Source organism: Alosa alosa, chromosome 9, assembly GCF_017589495.1.
Source record: "Alosa alosa isolate M-15738 ecotype Scorff River chromosome 9, AALO_Geno_1.1, whole genome shotgun sequence".
Lineage (NCBI taxonomy): Eukaryota > Metazoa > Chordata > Actinopteri > Clupeiformes > Clupeidae > Alosa > Alosa alosa.
Genome location: NC_063197.1, coordinates 18466399 through 18489514, shown reverse-complemented (window position 1 = coordinate 18489514; position 23116 = coordinate 18466399). Strand labels below are relative to the sequence as shown.

The 23116-nt window shown below is 43.5% G+C and overlaps 1 protein-coding gene across 2 annotated transcripts; it reads left to right on the top strand.

Moving 5' to 3' along the window:
- The first annotated feature begins 462 nt into the window (after positions 1–462).
- Positions 463–22252, top strand: ccdc50a (coiled-coil domain containing 50a). 2 transcript variants are annotated; one of them, XM_048252565.1, is made up of 12 exons: positions 463–715; positions 6349–6411; positions 10518–10647; positions 12131–12221; positions 12759–12852; positions 15881–16870; positions 17505–17653; positions 18182–18235; positions 18760–18864; positions 19058–19137; positions 20364–20476; positions 21399–22252. In XM_048252565.1, exons 1-12 carry the CDS (start codon positions 667–669, stop codon positions 21416–21418), a joined length of 1938 nt encoding a protein of 645 aa, XP_048108522.1. In that variant the 5' UTR covers positions 463–666; the 3' UTR covers positions 21419–22252. The 2 variants fall into 2 exon arrangements, with proteins under 2 accessions (XP_048108522.1, XP_048108523.1); XM_048252566.1 differs by lacking the exon at positions 15881–16870.
- Positions 22253–23116: the final 864 nt, after the last annotated feature.

The following is a 23116-nucleotide window of genomic DNA, read 5'->3' as shown; positions in this document are numbered from 1 at the left end:
AGGTCCTAAACAGTCAGACAATTTTGTCTTTGATGCCGATTGCAGCTGGGTAGGACTGCCAGATGGAGGAAGAGTGTAATGTTGTTGTTGTTTTGGAAACATCTTTGATCAGCACTGGGTTTCCATTTTTGTTCAGATCTTCTTTTAACAAGATTGGTCAGAGAAGAGCTGTGAAATAATGATACAAATAAAAAAAAAAAAAAAAAACAGTTGGTGGCCCAAACTTGGGAGCAAGAGGTAGTCACCTCAGTTTATGACTGCTACCAAAACTAGCTATCTGATGGATAATAGTTTCCCCTGTGTCCAGCCATGCCATCTTTATTCTGTCTCTAACTGGGCGACGATTGGCGACTACGCGTTTCTACAACAAAGAGCAGCAAAATTGACCCACATTGCTATCCGTACCGACTTTTCCACCCTGCTTGCAGTCGCAGCTCTCACGTGAATTGATAGCCTAAACACACAGCTGCTGGGGAGGGAAGGGGCGGTCTAAGTGCATCAGACTGTCAGCGTCGCACTCCAGTCACTGAAACTAATCAGAGGGACACTTTTACGCCACCCATCAATCGGTTTACTGACTTAATAAATAATCAATCTGTCTCCTGTAACCTTGGCGGAAGTTGTGGAAACATAATTGAACGGATACTTTGAAATATCGCCGACAACATGGCTGATTTTAGTATCGATCAGGAAAACCTGCCTGGAGTAAAAGAGGGTAAGTTTGTGCATTTTGCAGCCTGCTAACTAGCGAGCCAGGGATGGTTCCTATCCTATCATTTATATTTTGTAATAAAGTTAGTTGTGTCTAGTGTGACCTAGCACTGATTTATTTTCAGCAATATTTTTGCTTTAAACGGTATGGCTATATGCAACAGTAATGTTACGATAGAACGCAACGATAATGATGGTGTCGATGGCCAAATGCGTGTTCAGTGATTTGAGCTGCACTAACCGGTAAATTATTTAGATATAATCAAAGTCATCAATGTCCCGCATCAGCTTTAGTTTATAGGCTAATCTATTTTAATCATGTGCTATGAACATTTGGTATTTTCCTTGTGAGGCTGGCTGAATGAACGCTAGCTCACTCGTGGGGAACGTGATGGCTATAGCTGCCCAATGATGATGGGATGTTGTTTTCTGAATTAGCTGCTAACCATTCGGTTGTTGACATAATTATCATATTTCCAAAATAACCCTGTTGATCTATTCACTTTAACTTAACAGCCACCACAATTCTAGATAGCATCAGTGTCAGCTTGCTAGCTGGAGCTAATGTTTGCATTGGGTTTTGGTTGAGGGAGAAGGGCTTCTCAGCGATGTCCAAAGATATGAATCAGGCCGTAGAGAAACGTTTAATGTCATTCACAATTTAAACCTTTATTGGATCACAACCAAGTAACCTGTTGTAACGCTGTTGTTATCGGTAAACTTGGTTTCATTTTTTAACCAAACGCGGTGCTCGACGAATGACATCATGCGTGGCAGCCATAGGTCAGTGTTTTGATAGAAAAAGCTAGACTAGCATGACAGGATGGTCTCGCAATTGAATTTCGTGTGAGGCGAGACAAACCCAGGCATTAGTCGGCACGAATCATCATTAAGCATTTGCATAGTTTCACTTCCGTTAACATGTAAAACAAAGTACCTAAAGAGTGACTGTAAACAAATGGTTAAAGTTGTCTTTGTCCTGAGCACCAGGATATTTCTTCTCTGTGTGACGGCTAATGAAAACCACCGGCCACTCCCCCCGTCATTATTGTCATATGAATACTACCACATGTATAATTATTTTCCATTGACTATTTTGGTGTAATTGTCGCTGCGTAAGAAGGTAGGCTGCATGTTGTGTCACAGGAAACATAGCTGCTGCCCTGAATCCATGTCATTTTCGGGCGGACTATGCTGTGAAAAGCATGCCTGAAGTGCATGTTTGCGTTGCAGCAAGTCCAAGGCCTCTCCCTGTTTTGCAGACAGCTCAGAATGCATATGGATCCAAATGTCGTCTTCTTTCACATTCTCGACGATTGATGCACCTGGGCAGGATTATGTTTGAGGAGGTGTTTTTCCATGATCTGGTCCAAGGTCTTTATCTCATTTGCTAGATAATCATGGAAATAAGTTTCACAGAGGCTTTTAGCCTAACACCCCCCATCTCCCCTTGAAAGGTGACAAGCATCCTCTTGTGGTGTGGCTCTACAGCTCAGCCTGTGATTACCTTTTTCATTTAAAGTGATGAATTGAACATGTTTCATTGTGAAGTCGTGTTGTGGGCCTACTCTTTATCTGATAAAGAGTATGTTCACCAGTTAGTGCACAGTAATATATCCTTCCTGTGCCACATCTGAATTTTATCTAAACATTCTGGACTGCATTTGAATGTCCCCTTGAATATCATAAGTGAAAAATCAAATTAAATGTCGGTAGTTTTTAAAGTAGGCTACATTTTGAAAAGTGCAGTTTGGTTGTTTTGTTTTCATTAACTGGACTGTTTTTGTACAGTGTTAGATGTGCTTAAAGAAGGGTGCCATATGGTGAGACGTGGTTAGCAGGCTTAAGTCGTAATATCTATGGTTTGTGGCTTTGTCCACAGCAGTATGTATCGATCAGTGTAATTTCCTTAGCATCTGTTTGGCTTCACCCTCCCAAATCCAGCAACAACTCTGGTTCTTGTTGTCTCTTGATGCTCTATAGACTCAGAATACCATTGGACTGTAACTGAGAATAACTTTCATTAATGTTCGGTTGATGCCTTCTGCTGGTGTGGTTGACAAATAATCTTTTTCTGTGGATATTTGAAGTATTCATGGCTGGCTGGCTGAATATTTCATGACTTGTTTATGGGCATTTTAGGGGCATTTTCTCTCCCATGGGAATCACTGCATCTTGGTTTTCCTTTAGGCTAATGTAAACTCACTCAAAAGCATCAGACTGACTGTTTTTAAGCCACTTTGTGCACAAGCAGCCAAGAGTGGCTAGAATTTGTCTACAGATGGATGTACCTCTGATCACATATCCACATGAAGGCTACTCTGACCCGAAGAGGTATCCCTCTGTCAAATTAGGTGGATGTAGCCTATGATTTATGCCTGAGCTGAAATATTGGCCTTCCTCTTCCTCTGAAAAAATTAGTCATCGCCACTAGCCAGCATATTTTCATACACTCCATATGGGTTTTTTATTTATTTATTTTTTTAATCACATGTCTAAAGCCTAATCGTGGCTTACCGTTATCTGCCTGTCTTGGCACAACAGGAGGCTAGGTGACCTCTGTGGAGCCATGGGCAGTCGGCTAACTCTGTTGGCTAGCCTAGTGAGTGACACCCTGTGTGTCGTGTGATTCAAGGCCCGTGTGTCCCTGCCGGAGGAAACAGATGTCTCTGTGGGCGGTCGTAGGGGAAAAGAAAACTGCATTCACAAGCAGTCTGCGCAGTGTGTTAGTTAGGTAAACAAAACGGGCCCTGAGAACTCATTTCTGTGTGTGTGTTTGTGTTTGTGCTTGTGCTTGTGTTAGAGCCAGAGAATGGGTTACCCTCGACGAGAAGTCTGCGCTCGAAGTAGTGTCATTCCTATCAATGACAACCTTAATTTCGGGGAAGACAAGTTCCCTCAGCCACTTCTCCGTAAGCTGATTATAGGGGTGCATGTCTCTGGAGTTCAGAGGCTGCCCTTTAGTGTGAGCCAGTATAGGAGATTAATGGCAAACAAAGATACTTCAGCCAACTAGTCTGCTCCTTTCAAGAGGTGCATCGTCAAGAAAGACTGTTGTATGGGTCATTCCGTGTCAAATCAGATAAGGTTGTTGCTGCACCATCTCAGATTTTGTTCAAACCTTTTCTATATCAGGAATGGGTCCCAAAACCCATAGGTATACAATGTAACCAAGTAAGTGTATTTATGTATGATTGAAACATGGTACAACATGGCACTTTATACACAAAATGACTATAAACAGAGCTATTCCTGCGTCGATTTTCGTGTTCCTACTAGCTACCCCACATACCATTTTAGTCCTATGAACATTACCAAAAAATGCAATCATGCCTTGTTTTATCCTTAATTTCTTCATGTGCATTTGTTGCAGAGACCTAAAATATTGGCTCAAACTTCAGAAAGTATTGTATTTGCAGACAAAATAATGATTGGTGACGTGGATACAAAAAATAGTTTACAAGACCCTCAATATCACCAGTTTTGCACTTTTTTTCCCATATCTAGGGCCTTATATAAAACTAATGTGAAAACAGTACACACTGACACTGTTAATGATCCTATCATAACGAGAACATGTCTGTCTTCCACTCTACAAAGTTTGGGCAGGCTAGGAATAAGATATTTCAAGATAATAATGCCCAAACATGGCCTCCGAGATAAGGCATTTCTGAGAGTGTAAAACTTATACAAAATCAAGGCTGAAAAAATGTATAAAAAACATTGGAATTTAACAAAAATATTTTACAGGTCTTATAGTTTTGGGACCTTAATATTAGGTAGACAAACTTCCAGCAAAATCTGAGACGTTGCAGCAACCATTTTCCTGGATTTTGTCTGATTTGACACGGAATGACCCGTATCTGATATTTTCTAAAATGTAGGAGATCTGCTCTGACATAGTGGTTCAACTTCTGAACAATTTTAATATTAATACACTTACATTTATCATTCTGTGTCAAAATCTAATAATCCTATCTGTTGTTCCTATCTTTATGGTAGGTAATTATATTATTTGTGTCAAGATATTCTATGGCCTACACAGTATGAGCTACTGCTGAACTGAACCTTTCAGGTGGCATATGTGTGCACCATTTCTGTTCTATAATAGTGCAGCTTGCCACAGACAGCACCTGCCTAAAGTTTCTGTTCCTCTAGCTCTGTATTTTTAGTTTGGCACAAGCCTTACAAAGCATGCTGTGAGCAGCACACTCGGGCATTAATCTCTCAGCAGACCATCTGAAGTGTCAGAGGTAGAGAGTATTCCTCAGTATTACTCAGTCTGTATTACCCAGACTTAGAGATGAGCTGATGTGCTCAGCGAATCTAGAGTGTGCGTTCAGTCTGTGCCACTCTCCTATAATCATCTCTGTGGCAGTGATAATCTTTTTCTTGGTGTTTGAAAATGTGAATGATAAAGTAATTGCAGGGTGCAGTTTGTAGACATAGCAATTAAAGTGCTTTAGCTGACCTTGAGGACAGGCCCCATCCTATCTATGTTTAGGCTAACGTTTGCATGTAACCCCAAGGATTAGCCCAGTCTAAGCCTTTCATTCCTTGCTTGGGTACCCCAGTGCTAAAACCCAGTGTGACTGCTTAAGTGTAGGCAACGTCCATATAGGCTATGCTACTTCTGATCAGGTATAGCACAAAGAAAGTAAGCTAGAAGACAGTTGCAGTTCAGCCAGACCTCAGAATCAGACGCTGAAGAAACAGTTGATCTCAAACTTACCATCACAAACAGGACAACAAGCACAAACAAGCAATAGACTTTCTTTTGCTGAAAATATCATGCATTAAAACAACATATTAAACAGTAGCCTTGGGCTGCTCTCCATCATCTAGAATAGTTTGCTCTTCTTGTCCAAACTTGTTCAGTGTCTCTAAACAAGCACTCCAGATAGGGGGGTCATCTAAATATTTAGTGACGGCAAGCAAAGGAGTCCTTATGTTGCACTTGGACTTGAGTCTACAAAACAAACAAGCTTCCTGCCAGTGCCCCCCTGCATTCTGGGTAAGCTCAGAATTGGTGGGCCTGCTCTCCCTCCACAGCACGGCTGGTTCAACCGTTCCTGTGCTGGAGCGAAGTGGGGCAGCAACCTGCATTTGGTGCAGAGCTCCTGCGACAGTCAGGCCCTGTTCTAGACTGGAGTGCTCAGTGTGAGTTTATATTTGCGGTGGCAAAGTCATATGGCTGCAGTGGAACAGCAGTGTTGTACATTTCGCATGTAGAAGAAATACAAGTGTCTTAGAGTGATAGAAGTAAATGATGGAAGCATTTGAGAATCATTAATTAAGTATTTATGATCTTGGTCTGTTACCGCTGTCGTAAGGACGCGGTGGTGCAGCATGGCTACAAATGTTTGCACAGTCGCCTGGTGAGCAGTCGGCCCGGGCTAAATCAAGTCCCTTGCAAGCCACTTGTAAGCCCCCATTGCTTTGGATAAAAGCGTCTGCTAAATCCCTCTCATCTTTTATCGCTGCTGAAAACACCATTTGTGTAATTTCACCAGGAGAGTGGAATCACAGCAGTCGGCCTCTGGTGTTGAAGCACAGGAGACACTGTAATGGTTAGAAGTGTCATGGTTGGAAGTACAAAACACACAAATCATCTTTTTATTGTCTCTTCCCCTACAGTGTGTCGGGACTTTGCCGTATTGGAGGATCACTGCCTGGCCCACAACCTGCAGGAACAGGAGAGTAAGTGACTAGTTCTTTGTTTCTGTTGAAATGCCCAAGTGCAGGAGAATGTTTGGTCAGTAGCCTACAGTTTCCTTAAAATACTGTCCAGAAAAGAATGAATATGTTAGTCACATCTTATTTGTTGTTTTTGTCTTTGTCTTATTAGCATAACTTATATGTTGATGTGTCAACCTTCTAATCGAGAGAGGCTGAAAAGGCATGACTAATTTTGACAAGTGACATGATTTCCTCTGTCAGTGAAGATCTTTATATTCTGTATTGATCCATTCTTTGATAAGAGTCGAGTTTCATCATTGGTCCACCGACTGGCATCAGCCACCATCAAAACATTGCGTTCTTTTTTTGTCAGCGACCAATCCCCTTCCTTGCTGGGGAGGATATGGGGACATGAGTCACCCCGCATTAGAGGACAGTGGGGAAATCCAATGGAAGTCCTCCCCACCCCGCCACCCCTCGGCACTTGTCAGTTTTTGTCAATTTGAACAAGGCCAGCGGGGGATCTAAACTCTTACAGTAACTACCTTATTGACCTAATTATAATGGGCCTTTTCTGTCCATCTCCTGCTAAGGCAACGTAAACTGCACTTAGAACATAGTTTCGACCAGTAATTCCCTAAGTAATGTAATGATGTTTGGTGGTGGGGGAGGATGTTTGTGTGTGTGTGTAAGAGATTAGTTTGCACCTCTTAATCTGACTGTGTGCATGCGCCCACATATGGAGGGGATTCGCCAGTCATTTGCCCTCTCGAGGGGATTCCATGCAGCCATGAAAATATCTTGCCTCGTTTGCCCTAGCTCATTTTCCTCACCGTAACAATGGTCAAAGCCCCCAGACATAACAACCTCCCTTAGAACTCAACAAAGGACTTAGATGTAAGCAGAAACAGAGACTCGGTGGACTTCAGAAAGCATCAGTGAGCCATTAGAAGATGTTGTTTTTATTCTGCGGCGCTTTTAAACGCCCCCGTCAGTGAGACAAATTTTGATTTGTTGCCCTGCCTTGAAAACCAAAAGATAACAATTTTATCATGAAATTCAATAGCTGATGTTTTTAGTAAGGTCCTTTTTTTTAGAATATCTTACTAGCATAGATTTTAAAAAACATATTTAAGTTTCTATAACACACAATGCTCTGGCCATTAAATAGCCTTAGTTGCAAAAATGGCCTTAAATTAAGCAAACAAACAAACAATCACTCTGCGGTGCTTTTCTTGAAGTTTCCTTAAAGAGGGGATGAGGTCAGTTTAATTTCCGTTCACTCAGACTTGTACAGGGATGGAAGAAGGAAACAAAGGAGTGTGCCACTATCGGTTCTGTTTGTGCCCGTGGCACCTGCAGCCCGTTGTAAATGCCACAGGTTTCCAGAATGGTAGAGTTTCCAAACCGCAGGGGAACCCCCTCCCCAAGAGTTAGCACGTTGCAGCCTCCGCTTCGAGATGGGCCATTGAGTTAAGTGAATGAGGCGCGCTCTGGCAGCGTACACAGTGGCACAGCAACAGATGTGGTTTTTATCCTGCAGTCTGCTGCACTCATTTTTGTAGGCCATGTGGAGGTCTCAGTGAACAGCTTGCATGGCACTAAAGCACACTCTGACATTTGTCTTACTGGTCTTATTCAGGGAAAACTGCCTGAAAGCGATCTGTGAAGTCATACCCTGCAGCCAAGGGTAGCAGCAGATTTTTACTCCCTCCAAGTATCGAGGCATTCAGTACAGATAACTTGTCTGGTTAACAAGGCTGTATCCCAGGGATTAGATTGTGGTGGCGGATGAAAAGATTTTGGGTTTGTAAACATTGCTTGCAGTGAAATGCTTTATTTTCTTTATTGCATTAAGCCCCGTATACAGATGTGGGGTTTCAAAAGGTCTCTAAAGAACCTTATGGCTATTGTTTAGAGTCAGCGTCTCCAGTGTTTGTCTGCATTGTTCAGTGCCTTCTGGCTCCATTTCAGTGCCTTCTGGCTTCAAGCATTCTAGGTCAATTTTCTTCACTGCCCTGTTTCAGTAATGCACTGTTTTAAAATCTGTACACTGACTTTCTTTTCTTTTTAACTAACAATTAGGCCTAGCTAACCTTCCCCATCTGATTCTCTGAATATTTGCAAAACTTCACTGCTATTGTTTTTTTTTCCTGCCACGCGGGATTTGTTTTATAGTTTTTTTTTATTTGCTTAGGGTTTCACCACTAAGCATAACAGCTTTGGCAGGTCTAGTGCGTAGCAATTCACTATCTGATCTTTTTGTTCTCTCAACCCATGGGCTATCAACCCATATTAACATCACATTATCACAGTGGCTTTGACGTGTGGATTAATTCCAGATTACTGGAACACACACACACACACACACACACACACACACACACACACACACACACACACACACGTAAATATTCAGACCTGCCCTCTTGAAACCTTTTTTCCTCATTTGGTAAACAGGTCCAGTGATACTGATCCACCCAGTCTAACTGTAGCCTACTTGCCTAACAGTCACAACACACCTCACCAAAAAAGATGCAGAACTGCACTGACCTGCCCAGCAATCATACTACACCATACTGGTCATTAGACAGTCCCAGGCGTGTACTCTTAGCTGAATTTGGATGATGTCACAGCAGTGTGAGATCAGCAGTGTGAGATCTGACTGCTCCATATACCAGCTGAGATTTATGCTCCTTGGGATGAAAGAGGTTAGACCACTGGAAGCTGTGTAAATGTACATGCAAATGACCTTACATTCTTAGGTACATTGTATTTTAACCCAATACAGAGTTATTCCTCCTCAAAACTGCCTCTGATTTCTTTCACCCAAGCTATGAGGCGGATGATTACTCCTTTGGCCAAGTCATTGGATAGAGTGGGCAGAGTGAAGCACGGAAAGTTCCTGACTGGAAGCAGTATCAGATGAGAAGGGGTGATATTATGTAATACTCTCGGTAGCATCCACTGATGAGAGTCGATCTGATTAACCAGTGTTTCCCACAGAATTGAATTCTATTTGTGGTGATAGGTTTGCAGAATTAACTTGAATGCAATGCATTGTTAACAAATTAGTGCAGTGTGGTTATGATGCTAACCAGCTTTAAGCACAATTTAGTACAACCTGGAAAATCATTGTGCGGTCGTCAATGTTGATATTGTGGTGGGCCACCACAAATAAGTCAATGTATGGGAAACACTGTACCCATACATTGACATACACACTAGCCACTAGAAGATATTTGCTTTTTGCTTATTATGGAACTTGACCACGTTCAACCAGTGGTGCGTGCATGTAAGACATGTAATACTGATTGGCACTTGGTTAACTCAGGTTAATTAATTCTTACAGTACCCTCATAACTCATGACCGGTTGATTGACCTGTGGAGGTGTTTGACTGTTTTGGGCAGTTTTAATCCGTTGAGTGGCTTGTCCGTCCTCTCCTAGCGGAGGTCCTACAGCTGGAAAGGCTGACATTCAGAACCGCTCTGCTTTGACTGATGTGTTACGCACATTTCATGATCAATTCATACGTCACACTTGGGGAGGGGGGGGGTACGTTGATTTACCTGTGTCGTCCGGCACATCACAGTGACTTCATGGCCTTGACAAGGTTATAGTTGTGTTATTTACAAACTCTGTGGCCAATGCCATCCAGTTGTAAAAGTATAGACAGGCTGCATATCTCTGTATCTTCATTATTAGGAAAATTGATTTTCTGTTCTTTGCCTGTCTGTGCTCAAATCCTTGAAAGATATATCCACTGAAATCCATAACATGCCTACTCTTGTTTTACATGATTGGGAACTGAAGATTAGTGTTTATTTGTGTGTTTTAGGAGCCTGCTTATTTTATCTTTCAGGGTCTGTTGATCGACAGTACATTATAACTCCGCCTTCATAGCTCCATTATATTGGTAGTCTTGGCTTATTTGCATTCACATGCTTAGGTCATGTATTGTCTTTTTGAACAATCCTGAAATATGTGAAACCTTTGTTTAAATTGAGAGATTCGCCTCTGTCTTTCTTGTGGCAATATTTTGCCATATGTTTGTATAAATGCTTAGATTGTGTGTAATTTGACTTGCTTTGATTTGTTTGTCTCTTTGTTTCCCCCTCTGGCCAGTTGAGAGCCATTTGGCCTCCAACATAAACAGGAGCCGCCTCGTGCAGCAGGACCTTCTAGTGGCCAAACGTCTGCAAGAGGAAGAAGATCTGAGAGCTAAGGAAAAAAAGCAGCAACAGCACCAAGAATTGTAAGGGGACACATGTACACACACAGACACACACACACACTCAGGCACACACACAGAGCCTGCACTCAAGTCCTGCAAGCTCTCTAGCAGCTTGACTTGAAACTGGTCTAGCCTCAGATGTCACTGAAAATTGTTGTGAGAGTGTTTTATCATAAGAAATGGTGACTCCATTGAAAGCAGCACTGAGTGTAGGCGTGTTAAGACTGCTGATTCAGTATCAAGGCCTCTGTTGAGTCAGGTTTTATGCTGCACCAGCTGCTCAGGCAATCACCATCATAATCTATATGGATTACTAGCATGGGTTCTTTGTACCTCAGACGCCTTTTCAGAAATATCTTCTGACCCCTGCCTGTTGTGCCTGTTTTGTTGTTTTTTTGTTTTGGTTGAGTAAAGTAGATGGTGCTTTGCATATGTGTTAGTAGTAGGTAAATAAATGTAACATAAATGTAAATCACAAGGCACCCCTAAATGAACCAAGGAGCCGTTGAAGACATGAAGACAAAAAAACCAGAGGGGATCCTCCCTTAAGGCCTGGGTATTTCCAATGCTGACGTTTTTCTTTCAGATTCTTAATGCACTCTACATAGGGTTTTGCATAATCATTTTCAGGCCATTGTGTAGTTTACATTTGTAGCCATATTTGCATTCCTCGCCCTAACTCCGACTGAAGTATGTTATGGTGTTTGAACGTGATGCCTATCTCAGTGCTAGAGTAGCTGCCCTCATAGGAAGCACTAAGAGCACTACTGGGTAAAGTATCTCCTTAGGGAGACATCCATCCATGACACCTCTAGTCTAAATTGGCTCTGTTCTTTCCTTCAATCAATCCTGTTCTCAGTCACTTTGGGGAGGGAGAGAGGAAGGGGGCATACAACTGTGATTGCAGAAGAGGGAGATGGAAAAGTGTTCATATGCTGTTATAAGGCTGAATGCTACCTCCCAGTTTGAGATTGTGTCTCTGTATGTCTGTATATGTGTGTGTCTGCATGTCTGTGTGTCTGTATGTGTGTGTTTGTGTGTCTATGTCTGTGTGTGTGTGTGTGTGTGTGTTCCGCATTCCATATTGCATAACTCTCCTTTGCTGATGTTATCATGGTAAGGAGCCTGACAGTGATCCATGGAGGCACAGTGTGTGCCACAGGCTGAAAAACATGGCAAGGCCATGTGCTCGGGAACATGCCCATACCAGCTGCATACCGGTATCCGTCTGCAGATTTCACTGCTCTGCTCTGCACTGTTTGTACTGCTAGCCTGTGTTAGTGGCACTGGGGCAGCAGATTTTCTGTTGAACCAGGTGTGGCTGACAAATATAGAGCAGAATTTACTTAACCTAATTTGGTGGGAAATTCACTAAATCACAGTCCCACATAACTGACGGTCATGAAAGAGCAGTATTTAGACTGCTAATGATGGTGTTTTTGGTTCAAAGTGGTGTGCTGTCATGTGAGAAATTACTGTCTAATTTAGTGTGTGTGTTTTCCAGGGAGCAGATTGACAGTGAGATAGCCCAGGTGATTCAGGAGCAGCTTGTTCGCCAGGCGGAGCAGCAGAGACAACAGGAGGAGAAGGACGCGGTGAGAAGAACAAGCCAGCCTTGTTCCCATTAGGATCTCACACTAACACACACACACACACACACACACACACACACACACACACACAGGCCAGCCTTGTTCTCGGTAGGGGTTTAGTCAGCAAAAAGAAAACACAAAAAGATGGCCTCCACTCAGCCTCTTTGGTAAGCAAAATACCATATGGGCTAACATGATGGTCACAAGCTCACCACTTGGATGAATATGACAATAAAAATAAAGGAAATCAACACAAGATTGTCGCTACACATGATTATAAAAACGTTTTAAATCTAAAATCTGCAATAAATTTGAAGTTTACTGTACTCATGTTGTGAAGGAACACTTGTTATGGCATTTTTCTGCAAATGTTAAAATCAGCATTAGCTCAAATCATGCCACATCATCTTAGGATAACAAGGAAACCCTGTAGATTGTTAGATTGCAGAAATTGTTGATCGTTTCACTCCTATTATGCATTGGCCTCAGTTCTTTATTGAGCTGTTTGTGTCTTTGTGCGTTTGTGGTGCTTGTGTTCAGGCGATCGCTCGTAAGTTGCAGGAGAAGGAGGAGAAGAGACGACAGAAGCAGCTAGAGACCAAACTTGAGGATGAATACTACGAGGAGAAAGGAGGTGTGTGATGCATGCCCTCCTACAACTGCTGGGTCACACAAAGTGTGGGTGTGTGTGTGTGACTGGTGGTTGGATGAGCTATATCGTCTGAGACCTGGGTTCGTGGCTGTTTTCTTCCTTCACAACATATGGTGTAAGAAGTGGGATGGCTTGCCATGGGACCGTCAGTGTCATGTCATAGAGAGGAACAGTACATATTGGTATGTGGGGCGATCGCGGTCTCTCACGCCAGCGAGATCATTGGTGAAAAATGTCCTGGTAAAGTCACATGTATTAGCTAGGCTTATTTCTGCAAATAGCCTTCTAAACTGTCTACAACACTGTGAACTGAATTCATTTTTTTTATATTTGTCATGAGACAACGTTGAGAACCAGAAGGTTTTGATTGATTGAGGAACACATTCATCTGCACAACTAGATTCCACACATACGGTCAGATGTACATATAAGACATTGGACTCTAGTTTGCAAGTCAAGTCGTTTTTGTTTTTGTCAGCTGACCCAGCCAGAAACCCCGCCCTAGCACATTACTTCAGCCTTGTTACCCTCCACTTTGGTGTCCTAGGCAACTAACAGCCAGTCGAAGAACAAGTAGAACCAGACTTGTAGCTGAAGCAACCTCTCCTTCCCTCCAAATTCAACTGGAGTATTTTGTGCATTCGTTAAGAAATATTCAGTGACTGACTACAGTTCTGTTCAGAAAAAACGGGAGGTGATGTGAACAATGCCAGGCAAGATTAAGCTGGAGCTCTCCAACTGGGAGAGCCAATGAAATGATTGAGAACACACCAATCTACACACACACACACACACACACACATACACACACAATTTCCTGCTGACAGGGGGCCTCATTAGCAGTAAGTTGTAGTGATGGAATGCTGTTGGATATCCCAGCATCTCTGGCACTTGGGAAGATTTGGGAAGACTGGGCACACACACATACAGGGTATTTTCTCTCTCTCTCTTTTCAAGCTGTAGCACATGACCTATTTAGGGGTCATCTGTAGAAAAGAGTTTTCAGAGGCAGGAGAGGTTCCTTTTGTGTTGTTGCCAAACCTGGGCTTCAAAGCACCTCTAGTCTGGATAAGCCACCTCTAAGACGGCTGGAGTACTGCAGCGTGCACACACACACACACACACACACACACACACAGACACACACACACAAAGTGCCTGTCTTGTCAGACAGTCCCTGTCCTGAACAGATATCAGCTCACACGTCAGTCTCTTACATTTGAATACCTTTCCTGTTTGTTTTACTCAATCCTCTCATCCTCTCTCTCTCTCTCTCTCTCTCTCTCTCTCTCTCTCTCTCTCTCTCTCTCTCTCTCTCCTCTCTCTCTCTCTTTTCATCTCTCTCTTTTCTTTCTTTTTCTGTCTTTTCTGTCTTTCTTTTCTGTCTCTCTCTCTCTCTCTCTCTCTTTCTTTTCTCTCTCTCTCTCTCTCTTTCTCTTTCTTTTTCTCTCTCTTTCTGTCTTTCTTTCTCTCTCTCTCTCTCTCTCTCCCTCTCTCTCTATCCCTCCATTTCTGTCATATGGTACCAGGCACATTTACACCCACCCACATTCTTTCACTCCGTCTCCTTATCTCCCCGGCAGCATTTCCTCAGTGCGCTGTAATTCTCCACCCTCCCTTCTGCCAAAGGCGGTGTTGGCTCGCTGATCTGTAGTTTCCCCCTATTTAGCAGCTGCTGTGTGTGTTGTCTGTAGAGCCAAGGAGCCTCCACAGTAAATCTGTAGCACCTCAGAGCAGTGTTCATGCACCAAAACCCTGTACTGACGACGGTGTAGAGGTGTGGTACTTCATACTTACTGTACATAGTGCTTAGTGTATTGTTAAAACAGAGCTCACAGAGACGAAGATAGTACACAAGCTGTTTGTTTAACATAGAGGGCTTGGCTGTTGCATTGTTCACTTGGTTGAAGGGTGACGCCTCCGGAGGCTGAGGAGTCCCCCATGGCCTGTCAGTCAGTATCAGTGATGGGCATGTGTGTGACCATCTCCCTCTGTGAACGCTCCGTCACGCCGACCCCCTTCACTTCTGCCAGCGGCCTGAAGGAGGACTGCTTGTTTTGTTTTGGAAATGTAATGGCATGTAAACACGCCTGCGGTTTCCATACTTGATTCATTCGCAAACGTTTTGTGTGTGTGTGTGTGCTTGCTTGGTCAGTCTGAAAATGGGACACTATAAAGTTATTAAGTAGAAATCCCATGTTAGGGATTGTTTATATTTTTATTGGTTAAATGGAGGCCTGTTCAGGCAGGTCATGAGTAGTTAGGTCAAAAATCACTTATCCAAAATGAATTAGTTGACCTGTGAATTATTCACCTTTTGTATTATAAGTGCTGTTATTTACATGTACATAGTAGGACTACGGCACAGTCACTTAACCAATAGAAAATGGTCTTGCTATTTAAATTTTCAAAAGTACACATCCTGGCTCGACCTGCCTCTGTGTGTTTACCTGACATTCCTGTTTTGTGAGCTCACACTGGGAGAGGTGTGACATTCATAGTAATCCGGCCCTCAGAGCAACCAGGACACCCACGTGGTCATAATACAGGGTTTTGACTGGTCGGTTGGGTAGTTTTGGTGTGATGTGTTAGCAGAGCATAAACAGGAATAACTGTCACAGTGCTTCATAAGCTTATTTTGAAATATGTTCATCTGAAATTCATTTGTTTCAAGTCATAAAGACATAGCATCATCACTTTGTCCCCACCCCCTTATGTGTTAGGCTACAGTTTCATTCATATCACATTGTGTCCGATTTGCATGCTTAGACTTTCTCCCTCTTGTGTTTTAAAAAGTGTCATGTCACTGATGTTGTGTGAGTGACTTCGTGTTCATGTAACTTATTCTCCCAGGTGTCTAACCCATCAGGCTTACTAATCCTCCCTTGCCTTGTCTATCTGTCTATTTGTGTCGATCCATTGGCTGTTGTTTCACACTCCATCCCTCTTTCATCCATCCCTCCTTCCGGAATGCTCTCCCTCCTCCTTTTTCCTGCCTGCTCCTTCCCAGCTCGACGAGTCCCCTCCGACTCGGACTACCCCTATGCGGAGGACGGCTCCAAAAAGCCGTCGGACTCCAGCCGGAGGAGGTACCCTGAGTACGATCCGCCGGAGCTGGGGAGTCCCCGGCGGCACGAAAGCCCCGGCAAGGAGCGGTACCAGGACAAACGGGGCCTCAACCCCGACTACTACGGTCCCCCGGAGGGCAGGGAGAGGCAGGGCCGAGGGGCAGCAACAGAGGAGTGGGAGGATGAGCCGGTGGTCCGCAAGAAAGAGAAGCCTGCCCGACCTCCCGCGCCCAGCTACAACACCGAGAGGCCCGTCCGACCTCCCGTGCCCAGCTACAACACCGAGAGGCCCGTCCGACCTCCCGCGCCCAGCTACAACACCGAGAGGCCCGTCCGACCTCCCGCGCCCAGCTACAATACCGAGAGGGACCGGGATAAGGACAGAGATCGAGATAGAGATAAGGACAGAGATGGATGGAGGGATGGAGAGCGAGACAGGCAGAGGGTCCGAAGCCGAGACAGGCTGGACACGTTGGAGTCCGACAGGGTCCGAGATCGAGATGCTGAGCGGGACCGACACGGACACCGAAGACGAGATGACCAAGACTGGTCCAGGGAGCAAGACCGAGGCAGAGACGGATACGAGACCAAAGGTGGGCGTAGAGACAAAGACCGAGATGTGTATGAGACCAAAGATGGACATCGGGAGAGAGACGGGGATCGGGAAAGGGAGAGAGAGAAGAGGCAGCACAATGGGCGTACGAGGAGCAGAGAGAAGGAACTGGACGAGCGCACAGGCTCCTGGTCTGGCGACGAGGAGCTAAGGAACCGCCTGCGTCTCCCCTCGGGGCCCGGGGACGTGTTTGAGGAGCCCCGCAGTCCTAGCTCCCCCCGGAGGGTGGCCCTGGCCCTGGACCTGGACAATGATGTCCATAGGGGGCGCTCTCACTCTAGGGATCTCCCCTCCCTCTCCGACTCTCCTCTGGATAGAGGTATGGGGCGCTTGAGAGTGCAAGTGTGTTTTGTTTGGGGGTGTTATCGCTCTCTGGGCTGGATCACCAGGTGGTGGGTGCTTCTTGCAATTGTTGGTGACGAGTTCCAGAATCTTCCTCTCACTCTTCCGCCTCCTTATTATGCTCCTCTTATTTGAGAATCGTGATTGTTTTTTCCTCAAATCATGCCACATGCTTCCTTTTGTTCTCAACCAAACATTTGTGTGTATCCATATTTGTTTTGATTTTAGTTGGGCAACAGCAGCTAATCCCAATGGGTTGCTGGTGCTTGTGTATGTGGTTATGTTTGTCACAGAGAGATTTTACCGGCACTGTCAGCCTTGACTAATGAAGCTTTTCTCTAGGGGGAGCCATTGTGTTTCCCGCTTTCCAACAACTTCTCTTTCCAGCCTCTGTCTTCTTTCCCTCTTTCCAACTTCTCTCTTTTTGATGAATCCTCCAATCATTTCTCCCTTTTTTTCCTCCTTTCAGCACCCCTACACTTCCTTCATCTTATCTCTACTCTGTCTCTTTCGCACGCTCCTTTCCTCTGTCCATCCCAAAGCTATTCGTTTTGGCTTTTCTCATTTTTTTCTCCCTCCCTCCCTCCCTCCCTCTCTCTCTGCTCCTGCAGGTCGTGGAGGTCGAGGGGACTTTGGCGTGGTGGAGGCGCAGCAGGGCCTGAGTCGCATGGCTCTGAGAGAGCAGGAGCTGCGGGAGCAGGAGCTGCAGGAGCTGCGGGACATGGAGGTGGCACGGCGGATGCAAGAGGAGGAGCTCAAGGTGGGGAGCAACCACAGCGCCCCCTTCAGGGCTAGATGAGGACTGCAGAACAGTCTTTTACACGTGTGGGCAGGGTGTTGTTTTTTTTTTAGTTTTTTTCATATTTCATAAGAGACTTCCTTCTAAATGTTTACCACTGCACTAGTATAGCAAAACTAGGTGAAAGAGGGGCATCCTACAAAAAGCTTTCAGTGACATTCTAAGGACAACATAATACATAACCCACCATAGAAACATTTTAAAACAAGGTTAAAGAAGACAGCATGTACAATGGCAGTGGATGGCATTTGTAAAGATATCTGTTGTATGTAAGAATGTTATGCTTTACATTTTAACTGTCATAGAAAAGCACAGGACTTTCCACTGAGCTCAGTGAGTAGTATGTTATCAGTGACTGAGTCTTATGGGTTCTTTCTGACAAACAGATTGCAGAAGTGTGTTCTTTTCTCAGCGGATGGAAACAGGAAACCTAATGTGCTCTGGTGATGCTAACCCATTTCCTCTTGTTTATGTGTGTTTCGTTTGCAGGCCAGTCAAATTAGCAAGCGGGCAGCCCAGGCTGCCCAAGTGGCACAGGATGAGGTGAGGGGTCATTTGCTCTGAGGAATGTCATCATTTTTAGACAGAAAAGCTGATTGTGATGTTGGAGTTGAACGTGTTTAGACTAAGTTGACCTTCACAATACGGGCTGATGGATTGACTAGATTGGGTATTTTCGCCTCGAGTGTAATAAATTGTCCTAAGCCAGAACATGGGGGTTGATTTATTTACTGTATGAGCTTGAGGAAAACTGAAGGTCAAATGTATGTCTGCAATGTATATCTTAATATGAATCATGCACTATTCTGCTGACATATGGCAGCACATTTATTTTATTTCAATCAGATGTGATGGGAGATGCTGTCCTACAATCATTGCGCAGCGCAATCAAAAGACATGTTTCATATTGTGGCTTAATATAATCATGTGTAAATAAGCAACACAAATCAATATGAGCAGATTTTTCCATCTGTCCTTTTGTGTTGTCGTGCTAAGAAGTTGTGCTAAGTGGTTGCTGACTTTTTTCACAATGTGGATGAAAAGTAATTTGGCTTTGATTGTTCCAGGAAATTGCACGGATGTTAATGGAGGAGGACAAGAAGGTCTTTAAGAAAGCACGGGAGCGAGAGAAACCGCCGATGGACAGGAGGAAACCAGAAGGCGACTGGAGGGTAATTTATGGTCTACTCACACATTTACTTCACAACACACATTTTGCTAGTTACTGAGATTGAGCTCTTTCTCAATGCAGTGTTTTAATGCATTATTAATGTATTATTTCACAGTGGAAGTTAAGATGTGTGTGTGTGTGTGTGTGTGTGTGTGTGTGTGTGTGTGTGTGTGTGTGTGTGTGTGTGTCTTCAGCCAGCACAAGAGGAGGTAGTACGGCCCCGATCACGAGAGGAGTATGACCAGCAGAGGGCCCGCAATCATAAATCGTCCAGGTATTTTCACACATCTTTTCTTAAGTATGTTCACACACAAGCACACATCTCCACTCCCAGCAGAAAAATCTTACAGCAGAAAATGCTGAATGAGGTGTAAAATCTGGAATGATAAAGGATGATATATCCACACAATGACTGTAGGAGCTCTGGGATGCATTGCCACAGCATTCAGACATGGAAGCTCTTTCTTATGTCTAAACATTTAAGTAAATGTTGGTAGTTTGTAAGTCTATCGTTGCTATATGACATTAACATTAATGCACACATCAGCAGGCAGCATTAGCAAAAGCTGCTTACGAGTTCTATATACATACATTATATCAGTGCCTCAGCTAGGTGGGAATTATGCACATGACCTTTGCATTGTTAACACTGTTCCCAGCCAGTTCAGTCATAAGAGCTAAGCCAGCATAATCCTGTTGCCAGACCAGAGTTCCCAGACTCTGGTCTTAAAATTACAGAAGCCTGGAGAAGTTAGATGTCACGTCAAGCCAAGTGCAGCTCATCCAAAATCTGTGAACAACAGGCTGGTATGCCTTTTAAAACCCCAAGAAACTTTGTGAAAGCGTCATTTAGCATTGTGTTCCTCTGAAGGCATCCAAGTTGCTACTTTGACCTTTGTTTTCACATGACATTGGATTAGTTTAAACATTTAAACTCGACTAATCCTCTAATTGACCCCTCCCATCATTTAAGCTGAACTCATGTTTGTACACGGATATTGAATTGTAATATGCATCCAATCCCATGAGTCAAAGGTGCAAACAAACAATCCATCTTACAAATCCATTTTACGCTCCTGCTGGGAAGAAATTCTCTTTTCCAGGTTAGATTGCTCAGCTATAGTAACCTCTATTTTCCAGCAGTGTCTGCGTCGCGTTGCATCGCTGGCGCTGATTACTGCCACTTTGGGCAGTCTTTGCTGTAAAGCGTCCCTGAAGCGGTTCTCCACTCTACTCCACTTTAAATTAGCACCTAGTTTATTTCTTTGATGGATGAGGCTTCATGGATGCTTCTGAAAGCAGATTTAAGACGTTTTATAACCATCTTTTTGCCAAATTGAATGTAGTAAAACATTGTACAGGTTCAAGAGTTCACAACTGTGAAAATGTGGCAAAAAGACAAAATATAAAATAGTTGGTGCTTAAAACTTCCTTGGACTCGATTTGGATGCTTTTCTCTACACTGCTTTCCGACTGACAGTGTATGTCTCTCTTGCACAGGCCTGCTCCTCCACGCACACAAGACTATGAGAACGTGCCAGCTGGTGGCTATGGCTACCCAGAGCCTCACTACCCCGCACGGCCCGCCACCCGACCCGACGCTGCCTACAAAGGTGAGTCTTCCAGCCCCGCCACAATCACTTTCACTGATTAAACAATGGTGTGTGAGTGTGTTTGTGTCTGTGTCTGTATAATTTACACAAATATATAAAGACACAGTTTCACATTGACCTTATTATGTACACTCATACCTACTCAAAAAAAATATCAATAGTGACTTTTATCTAGCAGTAGGTGCTAGACAAAAGTCAGCCATTCGTTCCTGTAAAGTTACTTGAAAAAGGAAAGTTAAAAACCTGAAGTGTGAGTGCAGATGCTGTGTACTGTAGCTTAAGGCTTTCCCTCACCCCTGGGGAGTTATGTACTGTTGGCAGAAATGGCACTCCACAACAGGAGCCTGCAGCACTGTGTGCACTCTCTGGAATGGCTAGAGGCAGAGATTACCAAGTAGAGAGTGATGGAACCAAATGACATCTTGATCTTTCAAATTCAAATTTAAAGGAGCTTTATTAGCATGACTGTTTGGATACAGTGTTGCCAAAGCCAGTGTTACAGATAATACAGTAGAATAACAAAAGAAAGTAAATGGACATACAGCAATGTGGGTATAACATGTGAACATAGAATACACAATAGCGTGTGTGTGTGTGTGTGTGTGTGTGTAGGTCCATGAGTACACATATATACATGTACACACATACATATAGATAGACATATATACACGCACATCTGTGCACAGGAACATGTATGTGTCTGTTAACACAGAGACAGGTCGTTTTTTTTTTTCTTCTAACATGTCTACATTTTAAGACACGTTGTGCTGCTAGGGCAGCAGAGTGCCCTTCTCCAAGAAGTATGGCCATTTTATCATTGTCTTCAATGTCTATAAAATTTGGTATGACTTGGATGTTATTGAAAAAGGTCTGTCTTAAAGTCTTAGTGTCATATACTTCTCTCTCTCTCTCTCTCTCTCAGGTTCCTACTATAAGCAGTGACGTCGGCCCCTGCTGCGTGTGCTGAATTCTACTTCCTTATCCTTCCTTTTGTGAATTTTAATTTATTTCATTGTCCTGTTTGTCACTGTACCTTGGTCAGAGGTGGCTGGGTCCTGTGCTTATTCAAAACCATCAGAGATTTATTTCCCATCATGCCTCTCTCAGGCTGACCTACTGGACATTGGGTAGCTTTCTGAAGCATTGTTGATCTTTTTTATTCTTTTATTTTTACCCTTTCGTTTTTATGTTGTGGTTCAATCAGCTCAACACCAAGAGAAGGAAAATATGTTGCTCCTACTACTGTCCAATCATGACTTTCTCTGATCATGGAAATCCCTGGAGGCTGTAATGAGAGGAACTTGTTCTTTTTTTTTTGTATGGACATGTTGTTGTTTCATTGTTTTGTCTGAACATGTGACAAGGAGGACACAGGATGCTGTTTGTATGTGTGTGTGTGTGGTGATTCTCTTGTTGTGGCCATGTGTTTGGTGTTGGTCCAGCAGAGGCTTGAGGATCTTCTAAATCACGTCTTAATCCACACTGGACAGAGCTGGATCTTGGATCCCCTTCCTCAAGGATGATTTTTTTAAGTGTTTGAAACACAACAACAACAAATTGAGAGGACAAGAAACACACAAAAAAAAATCATTTTCAAGAGCATTGGTCATTCACTGTATAATTGAACTTGAGGAGAATAAGTTGTGGTCATCAGTGGACACTTTGACCTTGACTGCGCAGGTCAAGTTTGGTTGTTGTCTCTGTGTCTCTATCAGTCTTTCTCTCTCTCTCTCTCTCTCTCTCTCTCTCTCTCTCTCTCTCTCTCTCTCTCTCTCTCTCTCTCTCTCTCCAGGATGCATTGCTACTGCTGTGTTTGTTTGTGTATGCATGCAAGCTGAAGGTAAACTCCACAGTGTTATATTATAGCTCGAGAGTTTAAGTGTGAACGTAATATTTGTTTGTTTGTTTTCTCCCCTCCACCCTAGATACATACTGTACAGCAGAAACTAAAAACTGACTTTGGTCGACCCTCTTTTTTTTTTTTGTTTGTTTTTTTTTGTAATTCTCCTCTTCTTTCTGAATTCTCCTTTTATTCCATTTTGAGCTCTTGTTGAACAAGCAACAGCAGTTTGCAATATTTGCATGGTCAGTAAACAGTGAAACATCCAACTGTGGCTATTTGCAAATAGGGCATTTGAATTTTTATTTGTTTTTCAGTCATTTCAGTTTCAGTTTTTCAATATTGTTTAAGAACAGTGAGGAGCACCACTTTCATATGTAAAATACTAAGGCACTAACTAAGTTGACAAAAAAATAATATCAAAAAGAAACTATTTCATAAGCATTGGTAGCTAAACCAGAAAAGGGAAAACAGCCATGACCCATAATACAAGGTGCAAGTGTTTGTGTTTGAATGCATATACTGTGTCAAACCATCTATGCCTTTTGGCATGTGTGATGCACCACACTTGCATATCATACTTGTACTGTACGTCCTTCTCATGCTCTGGGTGCTTTCCCCCTGTACATTGTGTTCATTTACATTCCAAAACCAGTGAGGCCAAAGGGATCGTACTTCCTGTTCCGTGCATTCCCATGCTGCACTGCAGAGAGCGTGAACTGGGTTCCTGTGGCCAAAATTAGCAGCTGAATCAAAATGCACACACACACGGCTCCTTTAGTTGATGCTGCCATGCATGT

Bases quoted from the DNA above. Each gene is read 5' to 3' on its own strand.
- ccdc50a (XM_048252565.1), top strand. From the start codon at position 667: ATGGCTGATTTTAGTATCGATCAGGAAAACCTGCCTGGAGTAAAAGAG. The intron at 17,654-18,181 runs GTGGGGAGCAAC...TTTCGTTTGCAG, and splicing joins TGCAAGAGGAGGAGCTCAAG to GCCAGTCAAATTAGCAAGCG. The intron at 19,138-20,363 runs GTATTTTCACAC...TCTCTTGCACAG, and splicing joins CGCAATCATAAATCGTCCAG to GCCTGCTCCTCCACGCACAC.